The 21,768-nt window shown below is 44.9% G+C and overlaps 2 protein-coding genes across 2 annotated transcripts in view; both read left to right on the top strand.

Annotated features, from left to right (window-relative positions):
* Positions 1 to 4,954, top strand: part of LOC144473415 (L-lactate dehydrogenase) — a 10,457-nt gene extending 5,503 nt beyond the window's left edge. The window contains exons 3-6 of the mRNA XM_078187266.1: positions 2,237 to 2,631; positions 2,992 to 3,109; positions 3,316 to 3,439; positions 4,323 to 4,954. Of these exons, the coding sequence (XP_078043392.1) occupies positions 2,237 to 2,631; positions 2,992 to 3,109; positions 3,316 to 3,439; positions 4,323 to 4,520 (835 nt within the window). The 3' untranslated portion in view covers positions 4,521 to 4,954. The remainder of the gene's footprint in view (positions 1 to 2,236; positions 2,632 to 2,991; positions 3,110 to 3,315; positions 3,440 to 4,322) is intronic.
* Positions 4,955 to 6,048: 1,094 nt separating this feature from the next.
* Positions 6,049 to 13,744, top strand: LOC144472631 (L-lactate dehydrogenase A-like 6A). Its single transcript, XM_078185893.1, has 6 exons — positions 6,049 to 6,273; positions 10,985 to 11,102; positions 11,670 to 11,843; positions 11,929 to 12,102; positions 12,629 to 12,870; positions 13,487 to 13,744. Exons 1-6 carry the CDS (start codon positions 6,112 to 6,114, stop codon positions 13,661 to 13,663), a joined length of 1,047 nt encoding a protein of 348 aa, XP_078042019.1. The 5' UTR covers positions 6,049 to 6,111; the 3' UTR covers positions 13,664 to 13,744.
* The last annotated feature ends 8,024 nt before the right edge of the window (positions 13,745 to 21,768 follow it).

Below are 21,768 nucleotides of genomic sequence, written 5' to 3'. Positions count from 1 at the left end.
AGCGGAACTGCGGAAGGGGCGGAAGGCGGTGTACGATAGAAATGAGTCACGCGTTCGTCATGGCCTACTTGCCGTAAAAAAGGGTGCCCGGTTGCCCAGAAGCGATGATTCAGGGCCACCGAAACGATTCCGTCCGCGCGTCCACGATCGAGCGGTCACGAACCGCCGGGGCATCGTCCGAAAAATCGTCGATTGATACGTTCGGACTGATGAGCCCGGCGAGCATCGTCGATGATCGTTCGGCACGATCGTTTTAAAGGACGAGCCGTCGCGTCGCATCCCCCGGTAAGGACAGGGGGGGTCCTCTGTCATCGTGCAACGGGTCAGAAAGAACGGTCGCAGCCCGGGACGAAAAAAGAGGGAGTAGAATGAGTTTTTGGGTTAGAGGAGCGAGTTCCGAGATCCGGATCCTACCTCTGGTCCTGTCCCCTAATCTCCGGCGGTCATCTACATCGCCGCGTGCTCACACGCGGCGAGCAAGCAGCGTTTCCCCGAGCTTTCCACCGGCAGGCTCGTAAATTTCCTGGCACTCTTATTTATCTCGGCCGTGATCGACTCCACGAGATACATTTTTTCTCGGTTTCTCCGTCTCTTTCTCTCTTTAGCTCTCTCCTTCTCTCTCGTTTCTTCGCGTTCTTCCGTCCCGGCCTTGTAAAACGGCCGCTTGTAAAAGATATGCCACCTTGCTCGGGAATTCGGGAACAAAAGGATGCTCGCTCACGGCCCTTTCGCGGCCCTCCGGACTCGAAACCGTGTCTCGAGAGCGAATCTCGCGGGTCCTCGACGGTTTTCGGGTCGCCCTGAAGAATGGAACCCCCGTTATCTGAACCAATCGTGAGAACACAGGCTTCGGATAATAGAGCGCTTACCTCGATAACGCGCTTGATAAAATCTCCTAGAATCGTAGTGGCCTTAGTTCCGACTCAATGTTGACTTACTAAATAGAAGCTTAGAAAATTGTAATTGCGTTATTTGTATTTTAAATCTGTCGAATTCTGCAAATAAATTTCTCTCTCCTTTTCCACATTAACAATATCCTCCCATATAATTATATACTATTTATAAATTATAATTATATTAAATATGTAATTATTTGTAATTATATCATCCCGTATAAAAAGTTCAAAAACATTGCATTATAGAGAAATCACCAAAGATCCCCATGTTTATAGTCGGTTCTACGTGATCCGAACACAATTGGTGTAACATTTCTTTATGAAAACCATAAAATGGGTAGTTAAACTGGCTACCGTCACCAAAAACATACAGCAAATTTCAACACATAAGTCTCGTAAACGCCGGAGTTTAATGCTTCTTAGATCCCGGTAGTTTTCGTCCGCCTCGTCCACCGATTAAAGTGGATAATCGCAGCCCGATCGCGTTTGATTGCGCATCGAGAGTCCCTCGACGCCGTGAAATTTACGATTTTCTCGCACCGCCAATAAATCTGTTCGACGTCCGATCATCTCCGCGTAACCATCCCCGAAATTGGTGTTCAGGGAGAATTATTTGCTCAGATTTCCGTTGCGCGCCGGCGCGCATTATGTTTCTTGTGTAATTTCGTAATTTTTTTTTCTTTTTTTTTTTCGTACACTTGTTCCTACGTTTGCAACGCTGGCGTCCGTGCAACGCGAGGCTCTGCTCACCCCTTTAATCTGAGCCCGTCCGAGGTAGCAATTACTGGAACAAGTAGAACAGAGCCGGCTTTTTACCGCCTAATTTATCTCGAACATCATCGCTACCCGGAGAAGAGAGGAGATAAGGAGAAAGAGAGAGAGAGAGAGAGAAAGCATCTCGCGATCGGCGCAGCTGCGCTTGCACGGTTACACGCCGTTTATAAAGGCGTTAACTGAAACCTACGGCCTTTATTTTTACCGTGGCTGCGATGGATTCTGTGTGTACTCTTCGCGCCCTTATCGACGAATCTCGCCCTGGCAATGAGAACAAACGAATGAGAATTCCGTCCCTCTTATGGTAACGCTGGAAACGGTGAAATTCGGTCCTATCCGGTGCTTTGTATTCCATCAGCTTCCGATGATCTCATCATCCGGCATTTTGAAGGTGTTGGGACCTGGTCAAACTGATTCTTAACAATTTTCTTAGTATCCTTTCCCTAGAGCTTGTGGACCGCATATTTATTCGGCGAACCGTTTTCTTTTTCGAATTTCAAAGACCTTTTACAAGAAAAATTTTGTTCCGTTATTTTCTTATTTTTCTGTTCACGTTGTCGTGTAAGATTGGTTAAAGTTCTGTATTGCTTCGATCTCTGGAGAGTAATTTTTACTGCGAAAGATTTTAGCATGGTGAAGGAATCGGCAGTGGTGGTGATCAGCGCCTGCGAGCCGACGCCCGGCGAGGAGCCGGACGTGAAACACAATTACAAGACATTCAAGACGATCATCCCGGGCATAGCAAAATTCGCTTGCAAGTCTGTGCTGTTGGTGGTGACGCAGCCGACGGACGTGATGTCCTACATCACTTGGAAGCTTTCGGGTTTCCCGTCTAATCGTGTTCTGGGCACCGGGACTCTGATCGATTGTGCCCGGTTCCAGGACATTGTCAGTCGGCGGCTGAACATCGCGAGGAGCTCTGTTAACTGCATGACGATCGGGGCACAAGGAGATATGGCAGGTATTCTATCAGGTCGTTCGGAAAGTCGTTTCGTTTTTTTCTTGGCGGAAATGAAACACAATAGATTACTAAACAAAAGCTATTGCAAAGAATCGAACAAAATATTTAGCAAACAAGACTTACTATATCAGTTGTCCAATTATATAATGATTATGCGGCTTAAGCGTGAAGTTGGCTGTGAAGAAATTAAGTCTTTTCTTGGGAAAAACGAAATTACTGAACAACCCAACATGAGATCGAGGAATCTTTTTTTGTACTTTTCACGTTTTATCTCTTTTTTTTTCTATTTTCGAGATTAACATTTGTCACGTGCATTCTCGTCGGTGATTGACGTGTGAAAAAAGGGTTATTATTTCCTAGTGCCTGTGTGGTCGAGTATCCATGTTGGTGGTATGAAACTCCGTGACATAAATCCCAGGATCGGCGAGCCAGATGATCCAGAAAAATGGTACGAAATTAACGAGGCTGTAAAGAACAGGTTCGTAATCTTGTCTTGCGCTTAAGTATCACCTTACAGCTACCTTTGTAAACGCCCACGGATGTACCCATCGCCTACCTTCAACAGTTACGCCACTATTTTTAGTAACGTTACAGATAATTTTGTCTCGAACAACAACCATTTGCTCGAAAGTTTCGACACTGAGATTAAATTAATTTAAGCGACTAATCTAATGAATTGTCCAGTGGCAAGCAGCTCGACGAGAAGAAGGGATTAAACTGTTGGGGACAAGCTCTCTGTACCGCCGAAATCATCGACGCAATTGTCAGGAATACTAAAGTTGTTCTTCCAGCGTCAACGCATATACACGTAAGACTGAATTTAGTAGTCGATAGCGTGACACATTTTCATTTCATTAAATCGCAAACACTTATTAACAGATCGCGGATTTTTAAACATTGCAAAAGACAAGAGTCGCTTAACAGTTTTATATCTTCTTTAAAAATCTTGTTATATCGCTGTGGTAAATTGCAGGTACTCGTTTCTGTTTTCAATGCATAAAATCTGCAGTTTTTTTATTAGAATTCGCGATAAAGGGCACCGATTCTTTCCGGAATGATTATTCAGCAAAACACTAAACCCACCGTACCGATCAAAATGAACTCGTATTTTTTCTTTTATCAATTTCTCCAGATACGAAGTCATCTTCGTAGAAAATTACAACATAAATTTCTCTTAATTGAAACATCAAGTTGTACTAATAATATCAATAAGCTCGCAAAAGTTCAGTTTCAAAGAATCCTTAAGAATCAACAGACGTTAGTTGCTTTTATTCATCGGTGGGTTTGGCATTTAGCTTCTACCAACATCCCCGAACACTACGAACACTCGATACCATCATAATCTAAACACCTTCGAGATCTAACGATCCACTTGCCGACGAACGAGCAAACAAAGCACTGATCAGAGAAATAATCCGAAGCGACAAATTCTCAATCGTCTCGCGCCACAAAACTATCCCATCGAAAACCCGAGTTAATCAAAGAAACACCTTGCCGCGAAGACTCTCATACCCGATTAAAACTGCCGCGAAACGGCAGTAACGACGGTAACTCGATCGAACAAAACGAAGGCCGCTGAAGGGCCTCGGCGTCGAGCACTAGCGCGGTGAAACGCGTTCTCCGATCCCGGCGGCGGCGCGGTGGCCGCGCCGATTTCCGTTGCTCCCCCTAATCGATCTTTGTGCGCGCAGAGCTGTGCCCACGGGACGGACAAGGACGTGTACATGTCGGTGCCCTGTGTGATCGGCCGGGAAGGCGTGTATTGCACTGTTAGGCAGAAGCTGACCGAGCCGGAGAAGACCGCGGTGCAGACGTGCGCCGACAGCATCCGTGGCGTACTACGGGAATGCGGCATTCTCCAGGAGGCGCAAAACGATACCGAGGAGTGAGAAGCGCCCGGGCCCGATAGTACCGGCGGAGAAAGGCGCGCGGGGAAGGGACGCGCCACCGGAAATTGCGGCTGTCGTGGACGGAGCGAGAGGAAGCAGCATTTTAGAAAGGCGTCTTCATCAATAACGACCGGCGCGCGCACCTGGCGACCGGTTCGAACGCGCGATCCTTCGATCCCCGTAATAAATGACACCGCGGAATCGACTTCCTAGAAAACTATCACGAATCACTGTCCGTCCATTCCGCGTCATATTATGCGCCGGCTGCGTTGCCGGCCCATAGATCTTCGACGTGTGCGATAATGCGCCACGTTGCGTGGAATCCTCCTCGGAACCAGCGCACTGGAGCTGTATCAAATTTATGGGGCTACCGGCACCATTAGTAGCTATTCGTCGGTCTACTGAATTTAGATAACAGTTGTGATAGTGTACAAACGTAGATTCTCCTATGAAGTATCAAATAAATAATTACTTTTCTAAATGATTTTCTATGAAATTGTGTCGTAGCTTCTGTCTGCTGATAACACAGTACACTGTACATATTGCTGATCAAAAATCTAAACTCCATAATAAGTACTCTTATTATAATAAGATAATATAATATACGCTGTCAATATTGGATAATTAAAACACTTATATTATCAACGTGTCCATTAAAAATTTGTACGAAAATTCTTTTTTAAAATCACATAAATGCTAAATTCAAAAGTAAATAATTATGATATGATCTCTCACTTTCCTTGTTTTTCGAAACGACTGCGTAGTCCTTGTACTTTAGCGCCGCTAAATTTGTCGTTGCCCACAGCCACAGAGTGTCCACCACAATTAGGCCTAATCGATTCGATTACTTTACTTAATCCGTTGCCCCGAATCACCGACATTCTCGTAATTACATATCACGTAGCGAAATATGTTGGATAATGACACGGCTCGGAAGAAACAACCCAGATAGGTGATACCAAATTGCCAGTAATTTAACGTTCCTACATAGATCGGCGTGGTAAGGGGATTCTAAGCGATCGTAGCGAAAACTCTCCCCATAGTGGACCGGAAATTGAAATTCGTGTAGGCGATCGGCTGCGATCTGTACCACCTGCGGGATTTCGACAGCTGCCAGCCGATACCACGTGGTCGATTGCACGAAACAAGGGTACCGTACCCCCGTCGTATTGTCTTAGATGTTTTCCAAAGCTCGACGGCTAACTCTTTCGTAACGTCATACTTTGGTAAGCTCAACTTTGTTAAAAACTTAACATTACCCCCCAAAAAAGTATATAACATCCTTTCAACAAAAGTGTGCACGATTTTTCAAAAGCTGTGCAACGCATATAAATTAATAATTTTGTTGTTTGCATTAGTTCTCGGAGAAATAACGATGGCGTTGCGAGCACCCTATGAATCGCGATTCGCAGATAAATTCAAACGTTGCGATTGACGTTACCGTTCGATCTTTTGGTTTTGGTTATCCGATATCATGGTGTCGAAATTCGTGGAATAGTGTAAGAAAGATCTCGAATCGTTTCGGCGGGATCTGGTTCCCTGAGATTCTCGGGATGCGCCCGCTCGGCACCGAAGATTGGATTCGTTGACGATGTCTGTGATAAAAAAGAAGCCCCACGACACGGCCGGGAACACCGCAAAGTTTTTGCTGACGAAACAAGCAGAGGATTTCACGGACTGCCATCGCGTGAAAATTGTAATCGTCGGCAGCGGTTATACCGGCGTCGCTGTCGGGATTGCTATCCTCTTCAAGGTTCGTGGAAAGCGACTGTCCCGTCACTAACCTCATCTCCGATCCTTAATTGAACTCGTGGGACGATAGAATGTCCTTCGATAGCCATTAAAAATATTTTCTAATGCCTAAATTATGGATTATGGTCCTTCTCGTGTCAATTCACGTAAACTAGAAAATAATGCTAAAATGTTATAAACAATTCAAGTCGAGGCTAGTGATTAAAATACCGACGTATCAAAAATCCTTTTAAAATTTCGCTATTTTTTAATTTCTTAGTTTCATATGTTAATGTGCGTAACAATCGACAGCTAGTAGCTTTTAGGGGTGCAGACAAATTTCTGTATTTTTCTAACAGCTGTGCACAAGTACTTTGCACTATTTGATACAAAGCTTGAAATGAATAAGAATATTGATGGGCGTGGCACGTGACAAACAAGTATGCGAAGGAATCGCCACCTTGGTTTATGAATTGCAAAGGTCTCGGCGAAGGGCTGGAGGCCTGAATACCTGAAAGTCGAACCTCGCTGGCACGTATGTGCTCTCCTCGGAGGCCGAGGGGTCTGGGGGACACACGCTGGTCGGCTGTGTCGGACGAAAAAAGCTATTATGCAAATGATCCACGAAAGACCAGAAGAGGGAATTCGGCTACGGGAACGGGCAAAGGATCGGGACGTAAAAGGAAAAGGAAGGTCGCGAAGGAGGAGGGGGGGGGGGGGGGGGGGGGGAAGGGGGACGGGAGGAACGTGCTTCTTCTCGCTCGTTATCGGATCGTAACGCGAGCATTTACACGTAGGACGCCCCCGCAAGGATCGTCCCAGGACTGATTTATGTTAGTCACCGTGGAGAAAAGCTGAAATCCATACCCGTCCGCAGGGACGCCCTGCCCTTATCGCGTTCGCTCATCCGAGCTTTGTTTATTTTTTTTTTTTTTCGTGCGTGCGACCCAGCTTCCTTCAGGAAGTAGCAATTGAAACCGAGAGATGATTCGCTGAAAGATTCCCTTCTTTTCCTTAATTCTCAGAAACGGAAGAACGATCTCGAAAACGGTCCTTGAAAATAATTATTGTACACTTCGAGCGTCGATGTCGTCCTCAAATGTTCCCGCAATGTCAAGGACATTTGAATTAGTGAAATCGAAATACTTTGCACTTTTTCGGTATCACGAAAGTGCCATCAGATTTAGGATACTAAAATCACGAAGATGCACGATATTAAAAATTATAACATGATATCGTAAAACAGATGTTTCATACTTTAATCCAAGAAAAAGAAGTCATAATTTTAGGACAGTTTTTAAAGGCGTTACAATTGTTTAAATATTGACCATTTTTTGGCCAAAAATTAACGTTGCGTTAATTTTGCTGTCGATTATACTACTCCTTAAAAGACAGTAAAAATTATTCTAAGTGGGTCATCTTTAAATGCTAATCGACGCACGAAGAAAGGAAAGGCCAAGTATTGGAAGCGCCGTGGAGCCGTCGCGGAGTCATCGAACTCGTTAAACGAGCCTAAAATGTCCGTCGGTGCCAATAAGCTGCGAAATAGATGGCTGGCGAACCGCAACCGCGGGAGAACAGAAAGAGGAGACGGCCGTGGAAGACGAAGGGGAGGGAAGGTGAGAAAGAAAAGGAAGACGAGGTAGCGAGCCGTGCGGTTGCTCTCCTCGTCCCAAGCTTGGCAGATCGCATCAACGAGATGATCGCGAGACACCGGGCGTTCCAGTACCATCTCCAAAGGGCTCCACCACTGTCCACCTTGTGGAGAGAGACCTACTACGCCCAGAGGTTCCTTCTCTCGGTAGTACTTGCATAAGACGTTCATCTTCTTCTTGTTCTCGTCGTTCCTCGACCCGTTGTAACATGTCATGTCCGTCGGGCCGCATTAAATCGTACAAACCATCTTGCAGGTCGGCACTGACGATGAAGGGTCTTCCGTCCACCGCTTCCTGCTCCAAATCTCGTTTCGAGATACCCCACTTTAGCCTTCAGTTTTCTCTGCGCTCTCGTTCGACGCGCGGTTTCCTCCCTTCGAAACAGTACGATTTCGAGTTACAAACACCCGGCTTTGTTGCAAGTTTTACACGTTGATCTCGATAATAATGGATCCACCCGAAGGTTCATATCACTATTAAAAGAAGTCGAGAAGAGACGTATAGCTCTCTTTACTCGAGCCTCTCATGCTGAACAAGGAGAAAAATTGAGAGTGGCAACGAAGTTGTATCATCGTACTATGAAACATTTATGGCTTTACGAAAAGGTTTAATATCGATTAAAGAAGAAACCGATCATTTTACTGTGATCGTGAACGAGCAAAGAGTACCACTACAAGATTACTATCATTTTTTAACACTAGAATTTTAGAAATTTCTACTGCATTTATCTTCACCAAAGTCAACGTTCGGACAGATCTGAACGAAGTATTAGAGGCTCCTCGGTGACGATACTCCCCCGCTATCTGCTGCCATCGTCGAAGATCCATCATACTCCCACCGGACGTTTCTCTCCGGCACAGTTCCCGGCAATCGCTCACGATCCGGATCTAATTAGACCGGTGAAAAATAATAGGGTATCCTTTCTCCGTGGGCCACGTGGGACGAGGATACGGCGTGTAACTTGCGCGGTGCACGCTCGCTAGCAGATGGACACATTTTTCTTTGACAGATGGCGGTTTCACACGTTAAGACAAACCAGCGGCTACCTAACAGAAACGGCTTCTTAATATATTACGTTACGCCCTTGTGCTTCCAATCTGTTATTGTACACCGCTTAATCACCATACTTCATCAAGCATGACTTCCGCAGCATGCATAATATCCCACCTGATGAAGTTTCCTCGCAGCCCCTTGCCTGTTCCTTTCTCTCTCGCTCTCTCCCCTCTCTCTCTCTCTCTCTCTCTTCCTCTCCTCTTTCATTTTTTTCTCCCGTCCCTTCTCCCCTCGTAATGTACTGCGCGTATCTCGCGACGATATTGAGCGGTAATTAACTCGCAAACTCCCAGTATATACTTAATAACGAGATTTTTTAATGATCCGTGACCAGCGATAAGGGCGAGCCGGAGAAAGTGATGCGCACGGAATTTCCAATGGCTGCGCCGTGGCCGGGTTGCATAAAACCGTCAGCGAAATTGATGTCTCTGTTGGCTACACGTCGCTCGTTACGAAATATATGATTTTGAAACCGGTATTTCATTAACAAAGCAGTACCAAAGCCAATAGAATTCGAAATCGATATTCGCAGCAGCAGCGCATATCGCTTTCGATATTGTTTAACATAACATCGATGATAATCATACTTAAAAAACGTTGGAAATTATAATAAAATAGGGAAACAAATAAATACCGTAAAATGTATTTTACATCTCGCTTTTGCAACAGATTATTTGACGATTTGTCATAATTTTAAGAAAACGTGAAGAACTTTGACGATGCTTCACAGAGTTTCTAGTCGCCTTCCGTGGGGTTCTAGCTACCTAGCCGCGTTTCACCCTTGGTTAGGCCCCGTCCTTTCCAGCTCGTAGAGCCGCGGACGATCACAGGACACCGAGGCTAGCCCGACACTCGATCTGTGTCGCGCGTTTTATTATCACCTCGGTGAACTATCTTTGATATTCTATAAGTGTCTCAATCCACCCGCAAGATATTGTGTTCTGTATACTTGCCCGAGGCCGGGGGAAGCAATTAGTCGAGCGAGTCGAACGAGATTGGATGTCTTTTTGTCCTGTGCGCCTGGAACCTGTTCACAGTTGCACCGGGTGCAATTAGTTGCTGGAGTCCGAGCACACTTGCTAAATACCGAGCTTCCTCCGTGTACACTTTTATGTTTAACACTTAGGCGAGTTGACTTTTGATGATGACTTAATTTTTCTTTATTTGAATTTATGTGAAGTTGAGCACGAATGCATTGAGACGCGACACGGGTCTTTGCGAAGATATTGATGAGCCAATTCATGGAATACCGAGTCGATACTAATGTCTCCACCTTGCTAGAAATTATTTAATGTTAATATCTATTTTTTGGATTGAAAAAATTTGAAAACAACACAGTTGAGAAACAATTCTGTAGCCACGGTTCATAACATTCCGAATGCGGGTATCTTTGACACGGTATAGAGAAGAGCTTAGTTACAATACGGGGCGCGCCTCCCGTCGCGTTAAAGATCGTAAATCTCCTAGGAGAATGGAACAGTTTTCGCTTCGACGAAAGAATGGAAGCCCATAAACAGGCAGTTAACGAAGGGCGAAACGATGGGACGCGGAAATCCGTTCGAGCGACGACAACGTCGGCCGGGCGCAGTACACGCGGAGATACGTGTTCGCGGACGATATTAAAAGTTTAATTCGCCGTTGGTTAACAAGCGGCCAGCTCATTTTTTAGTAAAGCCGAAAGCGCTTTACTAAATTAGCTCCGAATCGCATGAAAGATCGAGACGGTTTTTTGGTGGCAGGTTTGATGGCGGGCAACGAGGCCAGCGCAAGGCGCGCGCGCGCGAGAACCGAGGCGATCAAATCCTAACGACCCTTCGCATTAAGGGATCTCGCTCGAATGGCGCGATCGATCGCGCGCTGCCGTAGATACTTAATGCGATTCCCGGGGGTCTTGATTGCGTAACGATTCCTCGCGCGTAATAACCGCGGCTCCGGAGCCGTCGCGCCGGCCGTTTCCCGTTAATTACCCTTTATAATCGTCATTTCTCTTTCCACGCGGGGCCCGCGCGCGCTCCCTCTACGCAGCGTCTGGCGTCCGAGCTGGTGTTCATAGACCTGAACGAGGACCTGGCGAAAGCAGAAGCGGAAGACATCGGCCACGCTGCCGCGTTCCTCGGCAATCCGAGAGTCATCGGCACTAGAGGTGACTATCAATTAACGTGTACTCTCGATATCGTTCCTCCGTCGAATGTTTATCCCCTCGTAAACCTGTTGACGGATCGTCGGCATTCGCGCGGGCCGATACAGAAAACCGAGGCCGCGGCACGTTTACGGTGTCTCGCGGCGGTGTTCGATCGACGCTTGAAGCGATGTAACGTTTTTTAAATTGAGTGCCATAAACAATCTTTGAGGACAGACGTTAGATGGACTAATTGGCTGAACGACGCTTACGATATCTCATTTGGAAATTGCAATTTGGTTCGAATGACGAAATAGATAAGAGACGAGTGCTTGAAACAAAAAAATGACGAGCAGAGTTCATTAATGTTTTAAGTGACGAGTATCAACTCCAAGATTTCCCACGAATTTAAACAAAAGAAAAGTTTGAACTTGCCACTCGAAATACAAGCTTAACTCGTTTGTTTTCAAGATTCTAGTAACAATAATTTTTTTCAATATATTACAATATAAATTAATTTCAAAATCTAAATATCTTTCTTCTAATTTCCCTTTAATATCTTTCTTCTAATTTTCATCTTGGAACGCTTAGATTATTCTATGGCAAGGGACGCGACAGTGTGCGTGTTCACGGTGGGCGACAAGAACACGAACGAGCCCGAGGAGGGCACTCTGCTGGAGCGAAATTTCAATATCTTCAAGGAAATCATACCGAACGTGTGCAAATTCGCGCCGAATAGCGTGTTACTGATCGTGACCACGCCCGGTATGCATTCACTAGTCACGCGCGGATTCACGATCGACATCGGTCGGCACGTGTCAGATTATGATGGTACCGTTCTGCATTCCAGTGGACATATTGTCGTACGCGGCGATGAAGCTTTCAGGTTTCCCTCCGCAACGAGTGATCGGCCTGGGCACATTTTTGGACAGCTGCAGGCTTCAGTACATGGTCGCGCAGAAACTTGGAATTTCGGCGAGCGCGGTGCAAGCTTCAGTGATCTGCGAGAATGGACCGACGTCTGGTAAAAAAATAAGCTCAATTATCTCGCGGCTTTGAACAGCGTTGTAGACAATGAGCGATCCTCGCATGCCTTCATACCGAAGCCATTCGACGTCTGCCACATCGGTGCGCACAAAAAATCGCACGAAGTTAAAGCAATTTGCAAATCTTGTAAATCGCGTCTCGCAGATCTCACAAAAATTTTATTTCACTCGCTAGGTTGTAATGAAAATTCATCTTCCGGTTTGATAAAAGACACGGCAGTTAAATATTCGACTTCCAGAACAAGATGCGCTTGTACGTTTATTTGTTAAATATTTTTAAATTATAGATTTTATGGAAACTTGTTAAATACACAAGTGGATACGTTATGCAACTTCTGCATTTAACTGTAAAAGCTATTCCGTAAACTGTTCCATAAAACGCATAATATGCGTTTGTATATAATAAATATTACAAGACAAAGGAATGTTAATAATAATAAAGAGGATGAAGGTATTGTTAAGGTCCGACTGCTTCGAGATTCCGAACGTCCTTTTCGTCGACAGTGCCAGTTTGGTCCGCGGTGTCCGTGATGGGGATCAAACTAAAGGACATCAACAAGGACATTGGTAGCAAAACGGATCCGGAGTCCTGGGGCGACCTGCACACGAAAGTCCTCGATTCCGACAGCGATCTTATCTCACGGAAAGGTTATCGGAGTTGGGGCATTGGTGTCTGCGCGGCCGAAGTTGTGGACGCCGTTGTCCGGAACACGTGTATCTGCATCACCGTGTCGGCTTATCTGAAGGTGACGCGTAGTCATGTTTTCATTTTTTATTTCAGATTTTCCCCGGGTTCCTATTAGAGGATCCTGAAAAAAGGGGGGGGGGAGAGGTTACACGATCCTCGAGGTCTTTTTAACTGACCAGCTGCGACTTTACTGTCGCGCCCTTCCGATTTTTTTAAGATTTCCTAATTCATCCTAAATTTGTGGTCAAATCTTCGACTGTCGAGATTTGTGACTTGGCTTGGTATAATCTGGCTTTTTTACGTAGTTCTCAATTTTTAAACGTTTCTAGGGACGAAATATTTCAGCTAACTTAGCTCTTCTACGAAAAGATGTGAAGCACTAGATTAACTCAAATCTTTTACATGAATATGAAAATAAAAAATTAACAACGAATATTTCTCTGACGTGTGAGATAAGATATTTTTGCAATAAGAATGAATTTTGCTTTAAAAAGCTGCGAATTGGTTTAGTTTTGTCGATTTAATTTTGTATGTACATAACCTATTTAAACGTAGAGAATAGCTGGTACTTTAAGGACATTATTTGGTACGTTTTGCTACCATTTTAATTTATCTAGAAACAAGAGTTTCTACACGTGTAAGAAGTTTGTACCTCAACGTCGGCCATTTTACAGGGTTGCCGGCACGGTCTGGAAAAAGACGTGTACATGTCCTTGCCCTGTATAGTTGGCAGGAACGGTATACAATCGTTCCTACGTCATCCCTACACGCCCGAGGAACAGGAACTCACGGAGGCATCTTGTCGAGCGATCTACGAGGCCCAAAGACCGATTCTTCAGGCCCTCCAATGACAAACGATCCATTTTCGACCCTTGTTTGAAATTATATTGTGTCGCATCCGTTGAGTAAACGTCGAAATCCTATCTTTTGAATAATTATACCGCGCGTTAATCATTATACATGGAAAAGTGATTTTATCGAATAACTTCATCAGTACTATCAATGCGTATACTCAACGAATAAAGAAATTCATAGATGAGAAATATATGTTATCTTGTAGAAATTCCATGCAATTTACAAAAGTTCCTGTTTCATAATAATTTCATCTAGAAACGCATGAAATCTGACGCTCTTCTTACAAACGTTTCGCGATTCGCGATTTCGCGCGGGTACGCAATTTCTCGTTTCACAAGACGAAGTCGTACACAACGGGGAACGTGCCGTGGCACAAAGTAAGAGCGACCCCGAGGATGATATCGCGAATCGTTTTATGGTCCCGCTGGCATCAGTTAAGGGACTTCGCGGAAACCCGATGGGGATCGTTTCGGATTGTGTTTCCGTGACGGAACCGCGGGACACGCGGGACAAAAGACCGTCCTTGTTTGTCCTTACAAATCGATTTCGCTCGCGGGCGCGGGCTGACGAAATAGACGAGCGCTATAAATCGAGGTTCGGCCGCGTCGACGGATTTCGGCCAATTTGCCGAGATTAATGCGGACCATCCGTAATTAATTGACCGATCCGCGGAGCCGGTTAAACGTCCCGCCGAAGGCGATCCGGATGATGAAACGATCGCTATTATAAACAGAAAGAACGTCAGTTCCAAGGCCGCGACCGTCAACGATACACCAATCTGTTATGAAATTCGCGGCTCGCCGATACCGGTATTTCGTCTCTGTCAGACGGAACATTAATTAAGACATTTAAGCGCCGACGCTTTCGACGCCACCGTCGAAGGTTCTTTGTCAAGGTGCGACGGCTTCTGCAAGCAGTTCTTGGATCATGATATCCCGGCGAATTATGGCAAACCCGGTCCAACGCATTATACAAATGCTATTGTCAATCTCTCGTGAACACTCTAAATTCCGAAAATCAACCGTAAAATTTTCCTAAAAATCAAAATAATTTAATTAATATAATTGGAACCAGAAAGGCAAAAATTGATGGTATTTATGCTCTTTTTGCATTCCAAACTTCCCCCAGTTACAACTTCATTTCATCCGATGCATGTCAATAAAATCACTTCGATTAAATAAATTACAGTATACAAACCACATTAATTCCTGTCTTTTTCTCCAAATTATTCTTCTCTTAAAAATGTCACAATTTACATTTCCAAGCAGTCGAGCATGTTAGTCATTTTTTTAGATGTTCCCAGGTGGCGGCGTTAATTGATTCCCGTTCCTTAAACAGTGCGGCCTATCTTTATGCAAAGCGACGATTAAAAAGAAAAAAAAGAAAACACGAAACACTGAATATAACGCTGTAGCAAAAAGAGAGCTGTAATCGCAGGGAGATCTGCGGTCGGAGAGAAACGCTACCGAGTGACGGAGTCGCGCGGCGAGACGATCGGATGACGTTTAAATTCTGTGAACGCTTTGAAAGTCAAATGCACGCAACGGACACTTTATGTCGCGGCGAATGTCGACGGCCGGAATTATGTCATTAGATCCATAATCGGCCGCCGCTGTATAAATTATGTACTCGGGACGCGTCATCGAGATAATACAGAAAAATGGCTTCACCTTGGAAGCCGTGGTCGCGAGAGATGAAGACGTTGCCGTGCTGCTCCCCGTCGTTATTGGTGTGGCTTCCAGCCGCAGAAAACTCTCTCTCTCACTCTCTCTCTATCTTTCTCGCTCTTTCTTTCTCACTTTCTCCCTTTTCCTCTCTGCCCCTCTTTCTTCTGGGTCCTCGTAACGCACATTCGTTAGCATGGATAATGAATCACCGGCGTGTCTTCATGCTCCTGTCGCGAGTACCGACGAAGAATTCACCGGTGGGTCGACGACGACACCGCGTCGCGTACACAAGGAACCCTCCTGCTACGGCCCTGGCCGTTTCGAATACGAATCGAGAAAGAGAAAAAGAGGGACGAGGCTGGAGCCATTAAAAGCAGCAGGTACCAGTTCGCCACTCGCGTCTCTCTCTCACTCTTTCTCTCTCTCACTCTTTCTCTCTCTCACTCCCCCTCTCTCTCCCTCTCTCGCTCTCTTTCTCTCTCTCTCTTTCTTTCATCTTCTGTCTTCCGCGCATTCTTTCCAACAGATTTTCGGCACCGTCCTTCTCGATGAAGTTTTGACTCCGTAATTGTCGTAATGAATCACCGACGATTATTTCCTACCCCGTGCGCCCGCAAAAACCAGGCCTCGCGCCGTCCCCCGAATAAATTCCATCCGCGATTTACATAGCGCCGAAACGTCGTCGAATCGTTATTGCGCTTATGCAGGGCCCCCGGTATAATTTGCAGCGCTGTCCGAGAGGTGTTTTATCGGCAGGTAATCGGGCTTATGGAATCGAACATTTAAGCGGAATCGGTTGACTCTCTTTTGGGGTACCAGTTCGCGCGGTCCGCTTGCGGTTCTCGTCGATGGCAGGAAGTGTTTCGCATGGAAATCGTGTATGTTCACTTATTACCGAATGGAATAACCTGCAATAGAGCAGTGGAGAAACGAAAATGTTAAAGAAAATATGAAATAATAGAACAATGGAAATAATTTGATTAAATCAACCCTGATAAATGATCAAACTTATTCACAGATTTTCCTTTCCATAAGCTGTATTACGTAATACATATATAAGAACATTTGGACGTAAGAAATCTTTGGCATCGTGAACGTTACCGTAAATTACGTGACAAATTAATCCGCATTAAAGGTTAAAACTGCGTTCAATTAAAGACAAGACTTTGAATAGAGCATTGTCTTCATGCGAATTCTATGAAAAAAAATTAATACTGGAAGCAACAATAATTACCCTAATTGTCAGCGATTTGGTCACGTCAGACGGGAACCGGCTGATTTGATAATTCTCGACACCGAAAGTGGAAAATCGCGTCCCGGGCCCTGAAAAGTGGGAGGACCGCGCCGACATCGTTCACCTGCGGGGCTCCGTGGTAGGTACTACTAATTACTGTACTTTTTATTCGGCCCCGACATAATGCCCAGGCCGGGGCAGCTTCGGCGCAGCCCGGGCCCGGAGAAAAAGGAGCCGGGTGTGTAGGAGTAAAAAGGAGACGCGAGAGAGAGAGAAAGAGAGAGAGAGCCGATGAGAAACGGTCCCCGGTGCAATATCCGATGCGTTCGAATCGTTTATGCAACAACCCCGGGACACGCGTGTATGCGAGATCCTAAACCACTCTGCGGAGCGGCGTCGCGTCGTAAAATCGCATCGGGGCCGGCACGGCGCGGTCCCCCCCGAGAAGGGTGGGGTCCTGATTGAGTTACGATTTAATTAGTCCGCGCAGCCAATCAGTAATTAAGATATCCGCTAATCAACGAACTGGGCACCCTCCCGGCCCGTCCTCGTCCCCGATCCTCGGTCCTCTCCGGCTACCTACGCGTGCATTAGCCGAGGATTCCGTGTGCGCTCCCTTTCGCGACGTCGCCGCACGGTCCTGTGCCGTCGCACAGCGGTCCGGCCAAGAAGCATGCCGTGCCCAAAATCCAATTCCTTCAGCGTAATATATCGAAACAGCTTGTTTTACTGTAAAATGGGGACACTTCGACGCTCCCAAATCCAAAGCACAGCGTTCTGAATAGAAAATAATGAAAAAAGTATTAAATTAAACGTTTCATGCAATAATTATAGAATATTAAAAGACGGGCTTTAATGGCGGTTTTGCGTTGGAATCATTGAATCTAGCTTTTAATCCATATGCAAATAGTGTCTAAATAACAATTCACACTTTCGGAACGGTTTTAATGTTCAGAGCTGCTAGCATGAGACCTTTTTTATACAAAAGCTTAAAAAATTGCTAAAAAGAGAATATCAAACAGATAAACCATAATTTGTTGGATATTCTAACAATCTAGCAAAAAGATACTTCTTTTGTAATATTGATTAAACTCAACAATGACCTGTTACACCTGCAGCCTTAAACCTTGAAACAACTGCTAAAATAATTTTGCGCACAGAAAGCGAATTCCTTGGACCAACTGTGCGTCGTCGGGCCCCGAGCCTGCCTCTATCTCTTTTCTTTCGCAGCTTTCGGCCTTTTATCCTTCCTGGTTCCCGGGGCCGAGACAGTGCCCGGCTGTGAATCAATCGGCCGCGCGATTGGGCCCGCTCAGTTCGGCAGCCACGGCGGATTCTACGCGCGTGATTAATCCCCCAAAAAAAGAAGGGACCGGCCCCGCGGTCCGACCAGAAAAAAGTAGATAGAAGGAAAAACGACGGTGCGGACGCTCTCGGGAGACCTCGTTATGTATACTAGGCCCCGGAGCACGCTCGACTGTGCCTGGAAATCGATGCGCGATTGGAACTCCGGAGGCTGGATTAAGTTGTACGTACACGCACCGTACTGATTTCGGACCCTCGGTGAACCGGGGCTCCCGCATACGTCCGAAATCGGATGGGCCTTAATTGGCTGCTACGCGATCGTCGCATCTGGCGAACACACCTTTGGAAATTTGTTTAAACAATTTTGTAAAGACTTGTCTAAATGGATCTGATACGAAGGATGACTGGGATTCTTTCATCCGAAGCGATATACATATTTCTACGCTTCCCTGAACATAGAATTCTGTCACGCGTGTATGGATGACGCGGCAGCCGAGATGTTAACACTTTATCGACCGGTAGCCTATGGATCGGTTATCATAGTAACCAATAATTTGATATCTATTATTGAGATCAATGTGTTGGATTGACTACCGTAAGCTTCGCTATTATTATATAATTTTTTAAACATTAAATACCTTTCGCGATTTATTAAATAGAATAAAGTGAAAGCAGAGACGAAAATTTAACATTGACCAGTCGGTAAAATGTTAAGAATAAGTGAGCTTAAAAATCTCCGCCTGCGCAGACAGTAACTCAATCTCCCTTATCCCTTCAAATTCGTATTATTCATTATCACGACAATATACACGATCTATAATATCATTATTTGAAGCTACAAATGTTTCTTTGCTAAACGATCTTCATCTATTCTTCAATCGCCAATGTCTTCAAATTCGAATTACTTCTGTTGTTACAACAAAATCGTAATTGTCGTCGGCTCGAGAAGAATTAACGGCATACGTATAAAACGCTCGTAAATAATCCGCGGTAAGAGAAACTGTAAGAACAGAGCGCGACCGTTGCACGGTTATGACGGTGCACCGAAATAGATGTCATTTTAAATGAAGTAGGATCCGTCCAAGCTAACCGCAGGTAGAAATCAGGATGAGATTAATCACTGGTTCGGAATCTTGCTATAAGTCGCGGTACACTTGTTACCTCATTAAATCAAATATATGGTGTGCCGGGTCCCACAGAACGCGAGTCGTAATTCATAACGGCCGTGCCGGTGTGCGTGCACCGTGTGACAAATACTTTGAGTAAGTCGTTACTATCGCCAATCGTATCTCAGGAAACAGTGATCGAGATACTGTTCTTGTCGTATGAGAAAGCCCCTGCTTGCATAACACGTTTTCGATATTTATTTCGCGTCGAGAACCACTTCCTCTTGCCGCATCTCTGATTTTTCACTATATCGTATATTTTTTACGAAGGTCTCTCAAGATTATTCGAGACCATAATATATCGGATCGCTGATAATAAATAAAACATGACAACGAACTGAAAAGCACAAATAAGGATAAAATGTTAATCTTTACGAAGAGATAATAATTTCTGAAGCACATAATTGTAACATTTCGGACTCCGAGTAACAGTCTATACATCTTTTAAATGCTTAAATGTATGTATGAACAAAAAAATAGATAAATTACAGTTTTAAACGTACTGTGTACAATTTATTTAAATTTGTTAATCGAATGAATATGAAAAGAGTAGACAAAAAATTCCTCTCAGTATTCGCGTGAAATCGTTAATTGGACAATTTAAATATTAATATACCCGAAAGCGTCCTAATCGCGCCACCTTCGTCACGTAGGCGAAACTATACGCCCAAGCCTGCTTTCACCATCGACTGGTCAGAGAGCCAGCGGACGTGGACACGCGACCCTGGAACCTGATAGGTGATTTATCCACCCAGCGTGATCCGCGCTCGTTTTTTCCTCCACGAAGCCGGGCTCGCGTTTTAGCAAATGAAGTCGATCAGCGAGCAACGACGGCGCTCATGCGTTACCCGCGATCCGCGATAATTCGATCACCAAAGAGCAACACCTTCCGGAACGTGGTTTGACAAGGATCGGGAATAATACCGATACGAATTTGGACAGCGATCGAATTCCCGGTGCCGGAGATTAAACGTCGTATCGGCCCCGGTGCGTGAGATAGCGTTGATTGTAATTAATAGCCGGCTATTGCGTTAGGCCCCGCAGCCGGTTAATTGTCGAGGACAAGATTAATGGTGCGAAATCACGCCAATACCGGCCGATTGTCCGAACGCGATTCCTGTCCCGATTCGGCGCATTCGTGTTTCGGCTTCGGGTCGAAACTCGTTTCTCGTTACACTTGTTCGCATGATAAAACCGAAACGAGCGTACGTGCCCCGCACGGCGAACGTGGAAAATTATTCGCGAACTGGTTCCCCTCTCCGCCTATCTTCCTGGTTCTTTTTTCGAAATCACAATCGGCCGACTCTATCACAAATTAATGAAGATTTATTGCAACCGAGTGGCACCGTATCGAATCGTTAAATAGTTCGCACCTGCTGTTTCTAATGCGACGATTGCCAAGAATTATTACGGTGACCCGGGAGAGCGGATCGGCGCGTAATGCCGGTCTCGTTACGGGGACTAATCGGATTTCATTAGTCGCCGAAGGATTATGTCATTTGACGGCCACCAGAACATGGCGGGACGGTGGAGAGGATCCCGAGAGAGTTTCCTCTGCGAAGCTGTTCATTGTTGCTCAGCAGATTACCAATCACGCGATGGAAAACTTAATCAGACTCGTCCTGGTCAGCTTCTCCGATTGCATATTATCCAGGAAGTATTTAAAAAAAGACCGGGGTTAATCGAATCCTTATAGGTAGACGCTCGCGAACGTAATTACCTCAGCCGTGATGCGTAGCGAGTACAGGATGGATGCTGTTGCATCCCTTAATACGGTACGTGACCATTGGGATTGATGCGCGATTTTTGTCTCCTCGTGATTACAACCACGGCGAGCGAAAAGTTGTCCTATCTGGTACAGTTTTAGTCGATTCGAATTGTAGTTCTATTGTTTTGCAAGACTGTGCTAATTCAAGGGATACCGGATGATCAAAATTCAATTGTATTTTGATATCTTATCAGAAATGTTAGGAATACTCTTCTGTATCTGTAAAATACAAGAATTGTTTATTTATTACTTTAAATGTAGAGAGCAGATGATTCTTGGTGTTTTTCACATAATACTGATAAAATCGACAAGAATCACTAACTCTTGAAAGTATAAAAATAACTAAACTAGTAAACAGAGTAAAGATCCTTTGCATTCTGCACACGTGGATCAGTAGCGCCTCTTCTGGCGGAAACATAAAGCTTAGTTCGGAGTCACAGCGCCAATTAGTAACGTTCAAACTGTAAACTAGAATCGACTGTCGGTAATTTAGCCAACAGCTTTAACACAGATGAAGATTATTTCCGGGTTTCTTCGTTATTTATCCCTCTTCTCCAGCACTCTAGAAAAGCGAAATAATAGACACATTTACATACTAAATAATGCCAGTAAAAGAGTTACAGTATTATCTCAAAGTACTGCACCTGCGGCTTATAATACTCAGTAATATAGGAGTAGGTAGAGAAATTACTCTTATCTAATTGGTTAACGATTGATTGCTGGGACAGGACATGCTTAAGATTGGATGCGCGTTAAAATGATAGGGATAAAAATGCTTTACAAAAATTAGCCGAGGTACAGGACTAATCCAGTCTAAACTTGGCATTCAATGTATTACATATTTTATGACCCAAAAATGAAATTTCAGAAGTCCGATTACCATTCTCGTGTCGCACTCATATCAAGTCTACAGGCATCTGCATAGTTCGTGCTTGTGTGCAACACGTGAGACGATGTGAGA

The sequence above is a fragment of the Augochlora pura genome, chromosome 7 (assembly GCF_028453695.1).
Source record: "Augochlora pura isolate Apur16 chromosome 7, APUR_v2.2.1, whole genome shotgun sequence".
Classification (NCBI taxonomy): Eukaryota; Metazoa; Arthropoda; class Insecta; order Hymenoptera; family Halictidae; genus Augochlora; species Augochlora pura.
This window is presented reverse-complemented; position numbering and strand designations above follow the sequence as displayed.